The 17,835-nt window shown below is 33.8% G+C and overlaps 1 protein-coding gene across 1 annotated transcript; it reads right to left on the bottom strand.

Moving 5' to 3' along the window:
• Positions 1–17: 17 nt before the first annotated feature.
• LOC126820338 (acyl-CoA:lysophosphatidylglycerol acyltransferase 1) lies at positions 18–14,229 on the bottom strand. Its single transcript, XM_056101306.1, has 5 exons — positions 14,202–14,229; positions 13,324–13,538; positions 12,220–12,356; positions 11,427–11,548; positions 18–10,583 (listed from the first exon to the last, which is right to left on the bottom strand). Exons 1-5 carry the CDS (start codon positions 14,227–14,229, stop codon positions 10,168–10,170), a joined length of 918 nt encoding a protein of 305 aa, XP_055957281.1. The 3' UTR covers positions 18–10,167.
• Positions 14,230–17,835: the final 3,606 nt, after the last annotated feature.

Below are 17,835 nucleotides of genomic sequence, written 5' to 3'. Positions count from 1 at the left end.
CCCTATGAATACACAAGTTGGAAGTCAATACAAATAATATTTATTTAATCTAATATTAAAATGATATAATACATATTGATAATAAATAATTACATGTGTACACAACATACATACTATACGTACATTAGACTAGAGTGAATGATTTCGGTAGCGGACAGGCTATTTTAGGCTGCTTTGGCTGAAGTGGGAACCACAAAGGGTTGGGGCTAAGGAAAGACATCCCTATAACTTGGGTATCATTTAATTTCTTTCACATTCGTTCAATATCAAATCTATTTAAAAATTTGTAAAAATCACTTAAATTCACCCCAAATCACCTAATTTGTTCGTGTCCAGTTTAAAGCGGACTGAGTAATTTTGATAATGAGTGTCCAATTTACAAGTATTTAATTTCCTGACCACTGTTCAAATATTAATCATTATTAAAGATACATTATGGGAGATTTTTATAGAGAGTTGGCCATTCTTGCTATAACAGTTCAAAAGTAGATGATGAAAGACGAATATATTGAAAATTTCAGTCAAATTACTTTATTCTGAACATAGTTATCATCGTTGTAATATTTGACTAGAAATGGTAGTGAAATGTGTCTTCACCTTAGCCGATTGTTTGATTGGCAGGCGTTAACTCCACCTACATATCTCGATTATCAAGTAAAGTTTTCAATGGCACGCTCTACAGCGGCCTCGCTAAGTACACTCTATCATTTAGCCTCGATCTAACTGACGTATTCTCATCAGGGTGCGCCATATTTGAATTTATCAATAAGTGAAATCCTATTTAAATCCGAGCTGTAGCCGAGCCATCCGTGGGTCTACAGAGTTGATTTTGGGCTTGTTGTTTAAATAAAGATCTAATTTATAATTTCTATAACATCTGAAGCCTAAATTAAGACTTGCAATAATCACAGAAATGTAATGAAATGGGGTTTAACGTCCTACTGTTCTTGCATAATGCATGTTTAATCAAGGGGTTTTATTTTTGAACAGTGATTGAGAAATTAAACGCTTGTAAATTCGACACTCATTATCAAAACTGAATGGTCAGCTTTAAACTGGACACAAGAACAAATTAGATGATTTTGGGTGATTTTAAATGATTTTATAAATTTTCAAACAAAGATTTGATATTGAATAAATGTGAAAGAAATTAGTGCTAAATAGATGAGATTAAAAATACCTGGGTTATAGTGCAAGCTTAACCCTATCCGAACCCAGATTTCCTGCAAGATGAATTTTCAGTAAGGAAATGATCTCAACCACTGGTAGTCTTCACAAATAGTTATAAATATGTATACAAACTAAACAGCGACCAAGGGCAGACTCAATTATACAATTGCTTCTACAATGTTTAGCTTCCACCATCATCTGCAGGTAGCAATTTACTTAAATAAAAAGACAATGATAAAAAAAAAAAAAAACAATTAATGAAAAATATCCAAAAATATGTTTTAAAAATTGACATTTATAAATATCCTTCTTTTGTTTATGGTTAAAAGATAAGTTTATATTTATAAAAACAATTCAATAAATTCTTCTTGTCCAGCCATTTGTTATTTAGCCAGACTATGAATAAATAATTAATTACACACTGTCAACTATTGTCTAGCCATTTGTTATTTAGCCAGACTGTGATTAAATATTTTTCTAATCTACAAGTCAACAGTTAAACTAATATCACCGGGTTTTACCATGGACTAGTAAATAAATAGCGTCCGTGGTTTTACCATGGATTCGTGAATTAATAGCGACATGTCCATGGTTTTACATCTTGTCCTGGTTTCAGTATATTAGCTAACCTTGGTAAGGATGGGACTATCTCTGTATTATTTGGAACTACCTGGTCCAATGGATTTTTATTATTTAGTCCCTTCTTTATTATGTGTAACTAAAACAAATGATGGAGATTATAATTATTGTATTGTGATCACGGCAAACTTATAATTATTGTATCATGACAAACTCATTGTATTGGCTCCAGACTCTCAATAGTCGAGTGGAGTAGGTTTAGTCTTGATCAACTAGTACAGTGGAGTAGGTTTAGTCTTGATCAACTAGTAATACAACAAATACCATCCATCCTTACCGAGGATAGCTAACAAAGTAACAGAACTAAGGGCAGTTCAAGATGCAGTCCTTAAAATCTCGTTCATTTATTATATTAATTAAAATAGGTGAGCAAACAGGTATCAAAATGCTTATAATTCTCGTCAAGACATCTTACTTATCACAAGAAAACTAAAATCAATTTTTGGTTTCCACAAATTTCAGGATTCCCTGATTTCTAATCATTGAGTATTTTTTTTTAAGGCAAAAATACAAAATATAGTGTTTATGAACTGGGAACTATTCTAGCAAAAAATATCCACACACATACATTTAAAAGAAATTGACAAACTCCCTGCTTTCATTATCCCAGTTGGTGTAGAAAAGTAGGATGTCAAACCCTGTTTCATTTAAGAAAAATATAATCCTACTTTTCTGCACCGACTGGGAAAGCAGCATTTAAGAGCAACAATGGTTTATCTATATTTAGCGGTTGTTGAAATGCAATTATAGATTAAAACTGAATTTTGACAGAGTTTGTAGTTACTTACATAAAATATGAACAAGCCCAAATTTGAACCATAATTCCAATAACCCAGGGCCGTAACTAGCTCAGAGCAACGAGGGGGGGGGGGGGGGAGAGTCTTCTCAGGGGTGCTGTAAAATATGAACAAGCCCAAATTTAAATCATAATTACAATAACAAGCTAATATACCTTTTATAGTTCAAACTTTCTAAATTTTAAAAGGTAAAATGTTTAAACCTTGAAACAAATTCTGTTTCTGGCTAAATTAATGGTACTAACTGGTCAGGACTGGGGTTTAAGAGATGCTACATATTGACAACTGAAACGTTGTAAATTGACTTATTCCCCCTCTGATGTAGACACTTAGTTGTTAATAATTACATAGTAATAATAATTTAGTCTACATTTCACCGTCTTACCATCTAATTATACTATAGTGTGAACTTCAAAATCACACAAACAAAAAAATATTTGGAATTAAAATTTAAAATTAATTTCAATTAAATCTGATACAGATAGTCCAGTATTAAGAATTAACTCGCCTACAGCTTGCAATTTAAAAACAGATATCCAGATTAAGAAAAAATGGCTACATTTTTTGTTTTTCTTATCTTCTATGGAAGTTTTGAAAAAACACAAACAAACAAACTAGAAATTAGAAAAAATTTATGACTCAAATGTCTCTTTACCATAATCTACCGGTATTTGAAACATTTGAAATCTAAAAAAAAAATTATCCCCGATTTTTCTTTTTCTGAAACTGAAGAAATAAACAATATTAGGGATATCTACCATCTATCACATGCATCAAAATTAATTATTTCTATTTCTATTAATGAATAAATCTAATTCAAATCTAGATTTTAATACTGTTTTATAATTTGGGTTTATCAGGCAACAGTCCGGCATTTTCAGGTAAATATTAACAGAATTTCAAGTCGATTTGAATCTACAACCAGGATTATCCAACCTATATTTTTGGGTCTATATTGCCGATTAAATTTGCTAATAGGCCTAGTCTCATTCTGTCTTTTTTAGTCAGACTAATAAAAGTCTAAAATCACTTAAAACTGTTCGTATTTCAACAATGTTAAATTTGTAAAAGGACATTGAATATTCCACTGAATTTTCTTATCCTATCCTGAAGTACCTTCGATAATCCTTGTATAAATTTGGGCAAAATATGGCAGAATTTGTTTATTGTACATACGCAACTTGTCCTGTAGGGTTATAAACATTCTAAACAGATATAACACACCTGCTCACAGATATAACACACCTGTACAGATATAACACATCTGCTGATATAACACATCTACACACACTTCAAACAAAAACATATGATTTTAAAAACAAATAATTCTAAGAGCTTACAAAGACTTGCTATTTTCTGTAGATCCTCAAAGTTATGATTGAACAGTTGACCAGCTCAATCGACGTCTCGAGAGGCAATTAGATAGTTTATGGTACAGGAAACAATGAAGAACATTACACAAACATAAAAATTTACAAGAAACAGTTTCTATCATTTGTCATTTCCACTGGCACTGATGAAACATGTACTAGACAATATTCCACAGATGAAATATGAACTAGACAATATTCCACAGATGAAACATGTACTAGACAATATTCCACAGATGAAACATGAACTAGACAATATTCCACAGATGAAACATGAACTAGACAATATTCCACAGATGAAATACGTAATAGACAATATTCCACAGATGAAACATGAACTAGACAATATTCCACAGATGAAATAAGTAATAGACAATATTCCACACATGAAACGTGTACTAGACAGTCGTCCATTAAGCAAAAGTTATACAGTCGTCCATTAAGCATAAAGTTATACAGTGGTCCATTAAGCAAAAGTTATACAATCTTCCATTAAGCAAAAGTTATACAATCGTCCATTAAGCATAAAGTTATACAGTCGTCCATTAAGCAAAAGTTATACAGTCGTCCATTAAGCAAAAGTTATACAGTCGTCCATAAGTTATACAGTCGTCCATTAAGCATAAAGTTATACAGTCGTCCATTAAGCATAAAGTTATACAGTCGTCCATAAGTTATACAGTTGTCCATTAAGCATAAAGTTATACAGTCGTCCATTAAGGATAAAGTTATACAGTCGTCCATTAAGCAAAAGAATTTCCACATTTATAAATATACATATATTATGTTTTATTAATTATTGGTTTTAAAATATAATAAATAAAACTCAAACATCTAACCCTGTTCAAAAAATATTCTTTTCTAATTATACGGTGAGTAGCCTGGTTTATGCGAGTCATGTAGCAATAGTAACGCTGGATTCCCGCATTCCCACTCAGTAAATACCAGAATTTTGGGTAAAAAGACATGCACCATTGTGAGGTGGGGACAAGTCGATTTTAGTACCGAGTCAAAAGGATTCCTTAATCTAGATGAAATACAGTCCTTATGTATGAAATGGGGCTTAACGTCCTACTGTTCTGCCCCGACTGGGCTAATGAAGACGGGCATATGCCATACAGTGTGCTATGAGGGAAATTTTGCTTGAGCAGCGGCACTATGGCCTACTCTTATATCGAATTCCAACTGCCAAGGGATCTTTTACGTGCACACCAATGTAAACATAGGACCTCGGTTTTTCAGGCCCTCCACCCTGCAGCATTGACAAGGAGAAACCATGTCGAAATATCCTGATGAACTTTCTCGGACAATGAAGGGATCGAACATGCGACCTTCAGGCTAGCGAGCAAGCATCTTACCCACTTAGCCACCATGGCTCCAGATTTATTTGAAATTATGCCACTGGCTCTAATCAGTAGGTCACGTGATGAAGTATTACGTTTATGACGTCACTCATTCACAATTTACTTCTCGGACTCAGAACCCATGAGAACCAGAACAACGTACCTATTTTAAATCCAACATTATAACTTTCACATATCAGTAACGATGACTTAAGAGAGAGAGAGAAATGGGGTTTAACGTCCACTCGACACAAACTAGGTCATTTCGGGACTAACATATGGTTTAATATTTATTTCAATAATTCGCTTGCGCGTAGGGGTCTTTAGCAGTGGGAGGAAACTGGAGGACCCGGAGAAAACCCACGAGGTTGGACAGGCGACCCTACTCCTTGTCACGTACAACCGGGGATTCGAAACCACGCCAGTCAACTCAATGACAGACTTTATGATACAGCGCGCGCACGCTAACCATTCAGCCATCCAAGCCCCCCCCCCCCCCCGATGACTTAAGCTACACACTGGTATGATCAGAACGATAATAGTCACAACCATCCAGGTCACTAATGACCACTCACGTTTTATAAAATTAGAAAACAATACTAATTGATCAGAGCTACCAAATTCTAGTAAAAAAGCAACAGTATAGAATATGTTTATGAAAAAAAAAACCAAACAATAACATTTAACAAATATAATAATATCAGCATATTTCAACACAGTTATCTTAATCTACAGGATGAATATTTATTATAATAGTAAAAGAATTAACGGAAGACACTGCTCAACATTTTAAAATAACTCACTTCTTACAGTGTTATAAACATTAAATCTTCAGGAATTGTTCAAATAGTCAAAATAACACTAAACAGCAGTTTTGGATGGAAATGGGGAATTTAATTTTAAACTTAAAAAGAATCATTCTCTGATAGAAACTTGTGACTTGTTTTAAAACGTTCCCAGTACATTTCACCCTGCAGTTATCTACATAGTGTTGTTATTCATTAATTATGTAAAAATTATGCTTGACACTAAATATTTATTTAGATAACTGAAAATTACATGTATGAGTTTCAGTCAGATCGGTTGTAAACTTTTAGAGAACGACTTATTGTAAGTATAAAAATAAAATTTTCCGTTTCCATGTTAACCAATAAACAAATTCCCCAAAAACTGCTGATTAGGCTTATTTTGGCTATATGAACATTTCCTGAAAATTTTACATTGATAGCACCATGATTTATTGTAAAATACATAAAGTCGAGTAGAGTATTCCCTTAATCAACCAGACCATGAAATCCAAATTACATGAAAAAAGCCTTATTAATTAAAACCACTGTTCATCATTTAAGGGTTTCTGAATCCCTGACAACCTATAATATTATGAAAGATGAATTTCTACAAGGAATATCAGTTTGTTCAGTATTTGACAATGATATAATGAAATGAAAATACCAAACATATTTCATCCTCTACAGACGTTATACAAAATACAATGTAAATTTCCTCTCTTTGGGAACATCTATTGAAACTTCTGCTTACAAATTAAAAGACTAATTTAAAACAAAAATTACTTAGTTGCTCTTGATTGCGTTTAGTTTCAAATCTATAAGGTTTAAAAGTTTTCACACAACTTGTGACAAGCATTCAGTTACTTATTTATAGATGAAGAGCCTGATTAACTAGTAATTAGATTGACTTACCCGAGGGTTTCGGTAAAACTTTTTGATTAGGACCCTGATTAACTAGTAATTAGATTGGTTTGTCCAAGGATTTGGGTAAAATCTTTTACCCTACAACTCTTCAATTTGTTGGAATCCAAGCAGTTGATATTACAGTTTTGTATTCTGAATCAAATGTTAATGAATTAATCTGGGTTCCATACATTTTAGCTTGGATTAAGAACCATTTTCCCTGGTTAAAAAGTCGGTAATGGGGCCATTTCCAAATAACTTGTGAAAAGGTAAATGGATAACAGGCTTTAGCTCTGAAAAATCAAAAGGCGTCTAAGAAAATTCAAAATGGTGACCAGTGGTTTTAATATGATTAAAATAGATTAATATTTACAAAAAAACGTTGATTTTCCCGATTAAAACAAAAAACTATGCTTTATGGTACTTTTGTTTTTCTCTCTTAAAAATGCAACTAAAAAAACCTAAAAACATAAAGAGGCAGTCACTTGTTGAAATATAAGGTCATAGAAAAATAAAAAAAAAATAATCTGGCTTGATTTCTTGTGTAGATCTAGATGACAATTGAAGAGCCCCGGGGAAGAACGAACTAAGCCATCTGGTAGCAAATTGTAAAAAATCTTTCTGTGTAACAATCAATTTCAGGTAAAAACTATCGGAGTCACATCAACCCAAGGCTCTTCTGAAATGTCCTCCCGGACAAATACGTCCATCGTAGCCTTTATTTGACTTTAATTTGGCTGAAAAGTGGAAGTCAGTTGTTGTACTGGTAATTATGATTTGTATTAAACATCATTTTGAAGTGGTAATTAAACCCACTCGTTCTGTTCGCGTCAAGCATTCTCGTCCAAAAGACAAAAATATGACTTCGATCGTTCTTCCCCTAGACTCTTCAATTATTTTTAATTCTTGATTGTATATAAACTTTGTATACAGGAAGAATAAAGTTTAGATACGTAACATGACAATTATATAAACGTGAATAAACAGTTGGTAAATAAGCTTGTATTAGGTTTAACTGAGTAATACAACAATTGGTCATCATGTAAGAGATTTTCTGACGTAGAACCTTCAAATGTGATGTTTATGGGAAGTCAATTAGTCACATGTTCCATTAACAAAATAAATAAACCCCCGCCCACATCAGATATTTTCCTCCCTCCCACATCACCTATTTTGGAAGAATGAGAACCCAAATATTATAGTATAAAGTTACGCTAGAAATGTTTATACAAATTCAAAACATGAATGATTTTAAAAACAATATGGCTAGACCTCAAAATCTGTCCACCGCTCCGATAATCTGTATCGCATCTGTTCACCACTTAGAAAATCCATATCGCATCTGTTCACCACTTAGAAAATCCGTATCGCATCTGTTTACCACTTAGATAATCCATATCGCATAGGTCCAGCCATCTGTCCACCACTAAGATAATCCATATGGCATCTGTCCATCACTTAGATAATCCGTATCGCATCTGTCCATCACTTAGATAATCCGTATCGCATCTGTCCAGCCATCTGTTCACCACTTAGATAATCCATATCGCATCTGTCCAGCCATCTGTTCACCACTTAGATAATCCATATCGCATCTGTCCAGGCATCTGTTCATCACTTAGATAATCCATATCGCATCTGTCCAGGCATCTGTTCATCACTTAGATAATCCGTATCGCATCTGTCCAGCCATCTGTTCACCACTTAGATAATCCATATCGCATCTGTCCAGGCATCTGTCCACCACTAAGATAATACATATGGCATCTGTCCATCACTTAGATAATCCGTATTGCATCTGTGCGATTATCCTGATAATCTCATGTAGAATATATTCTACAGACAGGTTGCTGGACAGATTTTGGAATCCTCCGAAAATGCCATGAATAATTTCATTATATTTGAAAGGAGAGAGAATAGTGAAAAAGATGAGCAAATAAACAGATAAAATGAAAGTAGTCCAAATATAAAAAAAAAAGTAGACCAAATATAAAATGGTCCAAGTTTGAATACAAAACGGTCCAAGTTCTAAAATAAACCGGTCCATGTTTGAATATAAAGCAGTCTAAGTTCAAGTTTAAATATAAAGCGGTTAGTTAGAGTTTGAATTCACAATTGATGTTAATTTAACAATATAATATGAATTTGTTAATAACTCATACTTCAAAGATAAAACCATGCAATAACTAATATAAAACTATTTGTTCTCCCAAATATTTAGTTGGATTTTTGATTGCAATTATGACTGATTTTCATCACCAGTGGATTCGAGAATGTATTGTCAACAAGCCAACTCCGTCTATGTTTCGAGACTGTATTGTCAACAAGCCAACTTCGTCTATGTAACTCATTTGATACTTAAAGTGATAATATAGTCCAAACAGAAATTATATTCCAGTATTAATAATAATACCCTTAATAATCAAATGGGTTTTCCCCATTTATAAACATGGCAATATCAATACCTTACATAGCCCTCAACATCAAAATATTAGGGAAAAATTATTTTTCTGACAAATAAATATCAACAGAGAAATTAGAAGTGAAAACAACTAAAATTTAAATGTCACACTTTTTTTCAATGTGCCATGTCCATGCCGAATCATTAACTTCATACCGTATACATCTTAAGCAGCATTACCGTGTTGGACTTGTATATTAAAACATTTTTCTTTCAGTTCGGTCATACGACTTAATGTCTGCTTCCATTGAGCATGATCTCGCAGACAACTTTCATTTTACTCAACTATTACAAAATCAGATTTTCGCAAACTAACCAATGTTATGTTGCTTTCGAACAAGAGAGAATCAGTCATATATAGGAAAAGTGAAAGTAGACTATATTGAAAAGTGAAAGTAGCTAATAATAATTCTAACATACATGCACTATGATTAGCACAATTGAGTTTGTTTATGTTTAAAGGGAGAGAACTGAGAATCGTTCACAAGAGAAAGTGAAAGTAAATTATACTCAAAAGTGAAAGTAAATTATACTCAAAAGTGAAAGTAGCTAATAATAATAATAATAAATTAAAATGATATATCTATTTATCATATTATCGTTTAAAGGGGGAGAATTAGATCAGATAGATGAGTAATTAAAAAGATAAACGCGAATCGTTCACAAGAGAAAGCAAAAGTAGCTAATAATACCATATCATAATCCTATAAAGGATAGAATGGGTCGAAGAAGATAAACATAATGAATATATGTCGACACAAGATAAAACATATGGAACATTATAATCTGTATTACATCAATATCTAAAACACCTGTTCGACCCAGTGGTAAAACACGTTTCGGAGATTCTGTCGTATCTTCTAGCGTACCATTCTTGTAATAATTCTCTAACATTTGATCCTTTTCTGTGTAACGTGCATACAGCCAAGTTGTTAGACCTTCCGTATCTTTAGGAATATCCGCCACTGGATAAGCTCGATAGTGAAGTATTGTATCAGTTGGTGGATACCAACCGAGAGCGACTCCGTGTGCACTGAGAGCTCCACCTGGTGGATAACCAATAGTTACATCTATCAACCATTTTAATGGCCTCTTGTGAGATTCTTTTTCTCCTGAAATAAATTAAAATAATCCAAACATTATGCAAGAGCTAAATCTGCCTATTGCAGGTCTTTCTTTAGGCCTGAAATCTTATCTAAATTATTAATTAGACATAAATTAACTCATCCAGACCATAATTAACGCTCGATGTCATCGCTAGCCTGCGATATTTACTGGATTGGAATCAGATCTGCTGTTCGATGCTCATTGATGATTAAATCAAAAGATGGATAATCGAGACTATGTTTTTTTTATCGTACCCACTTTAATAATGATGAGTAAGGCTAGTCTAAAATTGAATCGCTAATATCTCGGTTCAGAGTAGATCAATTTGTCTGAAATTTTCAGCAAATTCCCTTTACATTATCTAGATTTTAACTATTATAGTGAAAACTGCCAGCTCTTTATCTAATCTCCCATACTGTATATTTAACTATTATAGTGAAAACTGCCAGCTCTTTATCTAATCTCCCATACTGTATCTTTAACTATTATAGTGAGAACTGCCAGCTCTTTATCTAATCTCCCATACTGTATCTTTAACTATTATAGTGAGAACTGCCAGCTCTTTATCTAATCTCCCATACTGTATCTTTAACTATTATAGTGAAAACTGCCAGCTCTTTATCTAATCTCCCATACTGTATCTTTAAACTATGGCATTTTAAAAATCAATGAGAGAGAGATTGGTCTACATTTTTTTTTTTTGTAGCTGATGTTTCCATGATTAAGAATAATTAAACGGAATAAGACACCAATGAAGTTCAACACAAATTATAAATATTTTCACAACATTAAGAAATGTAAATTGAGTGCAGTAACACTCTTACCAAGCAAAATAAATATGTCAATACCTTTATTATTTGAGTCTGGATTGTTAGTGTCTTCAGCAAGAGTATCCAGTATAACTTTAATTGCACCTAACCTTGGCAGAGTGCAGTGATTTAATACTGGATAACCATGTTTCTTGGCAAAGCTTAAAAATATGACAGTAATATCTATTATAGCAAGGGTTGCCAGGAAACAAAAGAGAAAGAGAGAGAGAGAGAGAGAGAGAGAGGGTTTACGTCCACTCGACACAAATTAGGTCATTTCAGGACTAACATATGGTTCAATTTTATTTCAATAATTCACTTGCGCATAGGGGTCATAGGGGTCATAGGGGTCTTTAGCGGTGGGAGGAAACTGGAGGATCCAGAGAAAACTGAGGTTGGACACATGTGACCCTAGTCCTTGTCACGTACACCTGGGGAATCGAAACTATGCCAGTTGACTCAATGACAAACCTGCGCACGTGCTAACTATTCTGCCATCTATCCCCCAACTAATAAATAAAGGGGCAAGCTAAAATGCATACAAATTGATTATTTAACATTAAGTTAAGAAAATAAACCAAAATATCACTGATAAATAATCTTCCGACTCGATTCAATTGCTTTATAAAGAGGCTCATCAAAAGATTTCAACCAACAATTACAGGTGGCACTGTATTTTTAATAGGATGGAGAATGTCTGCACAGGAAATTCTCAATTCATCATATCTTCACAATGTTGTTTTAGTTTTCAAGGGCCAAGAGATTTAAAATCAATCAATCAGTGACTTTAGATACAGTAACTATAGTAACAGGTATAATAAACAATACTTACTTTTGACTAGCTTCTAATCTATTTCTAAGAAAACCTCCCTCTGGAAACAGAACGATCCATTTCCTGAACCTCGTCAAGTAAATATTGATCAAATGATCTTTAAACGCTGTCAGTTGAGCTTGTCTCGTATCTTTACCCTGCACAAATACACAAATAAAATAAAATGGGGTTTAACATCCACTGGACTTACAAGGTGGGCATATGCCATACAGTGTGCTATGAGCGAAGTTTTCCCCGGATAGTGGCGCTACTCTTATACTGAATTCCAACTGCCAAGGGTTCTTTCACGTACAAGCCAATACATCGGAGCTTGTTTTTCGCACCATCCGAATGACACGGGGGAACCACACCGGAAAATCCTGATGAATTTTCTGGGTTAACATCGGGATCAAACTTTTAGTAATTGAACTTGAAATACACAGGACATAATTCTATTCACGTCAACGTCATCAAGTCACATGTAATAATAATTCTATTGTGTCTTGTCTATGAAACAGTTACTGATATATTCAGACTACCTAACCCTATTCACGTCAACGTCATCAAGTCACATGTAATAATAATTCTATTGTGTCTTGTCTATGAAACAGTTACTGATATATTTAGACTACATATTGAATAGTATTCACGTCATTGTCATCAAAAAATTAACGAAATGAAATGGGGTTTAACGTCCTAATATTTTGCTCCGAACTGGGCTAATGAAGAGGGGCATACGCCATACAGTGTGCTATGAGGGAAATTTTGCCCGGACAGCGGCACTACGGCCAACTTTTTATCGAATTCCAACTGTCAAGGGATCTTTTACGTGCACACCAATGTGTACATGGGACCTCGGTTTTTCGTCCCATCCGAAAGACTAGACAGCTGTACTTGTCAGGCCCTCAGTCCTGCTTTCACTGAAAATCTGGATGAACTTTCTCGGCCAATGCAGGAATCGAACACCCGACCTCCAGGCTAGTGAGCCAGTGTCTTACTTACAATACCATCAAACCATATGTAAAAACCCTTGAAGCGTCTTATAAATATATTAGTAGGTGTTTTCCATGTGTTATAGTTTTATTATTTTTGTTTGGTTTTAAAATATAAAATGAAAAATCGAACCTGAGCAATGAAGAAATCTCCTCGTACTTGTGAGATCCAACCAAAGTTTGTATATTTAAACATGTGATCCATAACCCATAATACTCGACCACTAACGAGTCCACGAGACCCAAGCGCTGTCATTAACAAGGTCGTATCAGAAGTTGTCTGGTGATTGGCTATAAAAATGGCTTCCTTCTCTTCTAAACTACAGATATTATCACCAGCTTCGATTACTGTAACACAAAATATACAAAATTTATACGGATGATGATGATGATGATGATGATGATGATTGAGAAGCAGATGATGATGCAATCTGATTAAAACAGATACTTTTTTGTTTTGTTTTTTTAAAGTTTTACTTGTCTTTACTACACCGCGTTTTGGTTGAGGTGAGGGATTAGCCAATGAAACGGTCTGTTACCACAAGCTTTTGGCGTGAAGTGCACGAAACTGTGGGTAATCCACTAGAAACCTCAATGCTGACTGGCTAATCAAATGTCTGACGTAATCGAGTCAAAAGCCGCTCGTATGACCCCTGACACGAACTATCGCTACAATTGGTCAGATCTTCATGTAGTGTAGGCTATCGAGAGTATAAAAAAAAAAAAAAAAATATAGATCTGTATGATGACTGATGAGAGAGACACAGATACTAGGTCACTTCGGGACTAACATATGGTTTAATTTTATTTTAATAATTAACTAGCGTGTAGGGGTCTTTAGCAGTAGGAGGAAACCAGAGGACCTGGAGAAAACCCACGAGGCTGGACAGGTGTCCCCACTCCTTGTCACGTAGAACCGGAAAATCGAAACCACGTCTCATAACTTACCTCGATATCCTCCTGTATGTATAATTAATACCTCATTCAACCACCCGACAGATGATAACTTACCTCGATATCCTCCTGTATAATACCTCATTAAACCACCCGATCCATGATAACCCTAACCCTAACCCATAATAACTTACCTCGATATCCTCCTGTATAATGCCATGTTATAATCATCGATAGTAAACCTTTAAATAATACAGCATCCACTTTCCAAAATAATTCGGGTGCCAAAAATCGCAAGGGTTGCAGGAAGACGAACCAGATGAAGTAGGATGGTACTGTGTAGATATTCGTGGACAAGAAAATCAAAAATCGATAAAATAATCGGAAAATAAAGCTAAAGGAAACCATGTTGATTTAGTGACTAGATTCAGGGACGGCAATAAAACTGAAAGTAGACAAAAATATATAATAATAATAAAGAGGCAAATTTATTTTGTTCTCAAGTCTCGCCCAACAGGGCCGGGTGTACAAAATGCGGGACCCAATTTGGGAGGCCCGAAAATATGAATACTATGTAGGATATGAATAACTTTAACTAGACCTATATTCATTCATATTTAAGGCCAACTATGCTTGACTTGACAATTAATAATTGATTAATACCTAAACGTATATATACACTATTAATATTAGTTGTATACAACTGTACTCAACTTTGACCTACTACTGTAACTTATAGTAGACATTCTCCTATTTCCTGTATTCAAGTACTATAACCTTGTTTATCACAGTTATTTACATTTTATGTACATCATAAATTATTGATTTATCTTTAGTATAATATCTATTACAATGTATGTTCTGTTATATATAAATAATGTTTTACATATTGTGAAATAAATACAAAAAATATTGCTATATCAATATATTGCAATACGACCGTCCGTGATACACTGTATCGCTATATTTTTCTACTTTTATTTTATATTCAAATTTTAGCTAGACTGTTTATAAAGATTTCATAATCAGTCCTACTTTTAGGCTTTGCAGTAAACAATAATTCTGCTAAGACAAGATCTAAGTTATAAAAACAAATAAAGTGAAATGTGTATTCACATAATCAGTGATATTATAGGTTTTACAGTAAACAGTAAGTGTCCAAGACCAAAGTTGTAAAAACAATAAAAAAGTGCTTTGTGATAAACTCTGACTTTATCAATATCTTCCAATCATCTTTGTCATGTATCGATATATGTGAAATTCAAAAATCAACTCCCTGAGAATTGTTGCCATTTGGAGTAGGTTCAAAATTTTTTTTTTACGTAAATTGGAACCAAAATTGCAGCTTTGAAGGTTGTTTGTAAAATCCAATATGGCAGCAAACGGTTCAAATTGTTATGGAGCAAGGTTTCTGAATATGAAAGATAATATCTGGAGCTAACAGTAACACCACCATACACGTATGTCATTTTGGGTCTATTTTTAAAATTGAGTGAACTATTCATGTTCGAGAAAAATCGGAAGGCCTCTGTAATTTTTGTAAAATTCCACCATTTTGAAGGCATCAATGTGTTCATTATTCCTACTAAGTTTCAACCTGATACATCAAATACTAAAGGAGATGCACCCTCTTGAATGCCGAAAAAATGCTGAAGAAAACTTTCACAAATCTGTGATGCTAAAACTTCTGAATTTCGAAAAACCGTCAGTCAGAGCCCATATGGGAATCGTCAAAAGAATCCCAAAATTAAAACACAACGGATATCTTCTGACAAATAACTGAGATATGTGAAATCTTAGATTATTTGTTGTCCCATCTGTAAAACTATTCCCGTTTGTCAAAAATGACTCAATTTATAATTAATATTTAGTTCCATGGAGGCCAACAGTATCTACATTGGCAGAATGTTTGCACCATGCATAGATTTTGCTTCAACTTCTGACTAAAATCGGCAAAAAAAAAAAGTAAAATAATAAAAACTCTTACGAATATGATACATGTTTTGACCAAACACATAAACACCGGTGGCTAAGTAAGTAAGACGCTGTCTCTGTAGCCTGGGCTGGGGGCTCGCAGGTTTGCTTCCGGTGTTGGCAGAGAAAGTTCATCGGGATTTGTCGGTCGGCGTAGTTTCCCCTTGTCAGTGGTGTCATTGAAAAACGCCACGATTTTATGGAAATTGGTCTTCATTATAAAAAAAATATTTGGATCTGTTGCCCTCACCAGAACCGTCACTGATCCTACCCTCCGAACATTTGAATGGCCGCAATGAATATAGTGACAAGACAGTACAAAATATACGACAGATAGATGTTAGAACATAACCAATAATATGAGGCTGTGTGCACAGTGTTGCAATCTGATTAAAGTACAGAACTATATTACGTTTCTTTTTTTTATACTTTCGATGGCCTACACTACATAAAGATCTGGCCAGTTGTACTGGAAGGTCACGTCAGGAGTCGTATGAGCGGCTTTTGATCCTATGACGTCAGAAATTGATTAATCAATCAGCGTTGACGTCCTCACACCATCTAGAACGCAGGTTATATACATGTAACAAATCTTCCAGATCCTAGTGTAGTACAGACAAATAAACAAAATTTTGAACTATAAAAAACGAAACAAAAATAGGATAATTGTTTTAATCAGATTGCACGGTTCCGCGTCCCCACATGATGATCCCTGACTGCTGTCTATTACAAACAAAAGTTATTTTACAACTATGGTCGTCAATGGCTGGCTAAGGGGGGTGAGCGTAGGTATTTATTTTGGCTTCAAATGATATATAAACTATGTATATTATATTGTTTTTGCAATATTAATATTTTGTTGGCTGTTTGACGAATTTTGGCTGTTTTGGTTTATTGTCACATACATGTATACATAAAGAACAATATGACAGATATATATATATATAACGATCTATATTATATTGCCTACATTTACTGACAAGATAAATAACGACATACATTTACATGTAGCCTTCGTTAAAACGGTCAATGGCCTTAACTATAAAATGATCATTTACATAATGTCCATCAGTAAAGAAAGAACAGTGGAAAATAACAAAGGTGTTCTATATCATTACATGGTCCAGTGACTTGAGAAAAAAATGGCAATAATAATATTGATGTGCATGGGGGGGAAAAAAGATAAGAAATAAAAATAGGTTATCAATAAGTGATCTAGATCTGATCTAGACCACGGATCTAGATAATTTAACTATGATAATGAAAAGTACGGTTGGTCATAAAACTGCTCAATCATGATTTTATCAACCTTGTCAAATTATTGGATAATTGACATTTCACAGTTGAGTTAATCTGTCAACTTCTGAAATTGAATTTTTAATTTTTGTTTGCATTGCATGAAATAATCTTTACACTTTAGTGATGATTTTCGTTTTATTTTATCTTTGGCTTCTTGCAAATGTAATAAATCGACATAATAGGGCTATGCATGTAAATTAGATAGCCTAAATAATAAAAATAATGTTTTTTGAATGAAACTGAAAATGAATGCATCAAGCATATTGTATTGTGTGAATACTGTGAATAATAAACATGACTTCTGCTCACCGGGAAATACAATAAATTGCCCGTTTCTTTGTTTACGTTCTTCTACATCACCAATAAATATTTTCTAAGGCGCTAATGAGGGTCTATCGATATTACCTATACAGTATCAAGGTTATAGCAACAAACAATAAGCCGATTTTATTTCATCGGCTTCGATTTCTCGCATGAG

This window comes from Patella vulgata, chromosome 5 (assembly GCF_932274485.2).
Source record: "Patella vulgata chromosome 5, xgPatVulg1.2, whole genome shotgun sequence".
NCBI classification, from domain to species: Eukaryota; Metazoa; Mollusca; class Gastropoda; family Patellidae; genus Patella; species Patella vulgata.
This window is presented reverse-complemented; position numbering and strand designations above follow the sequence as displayed.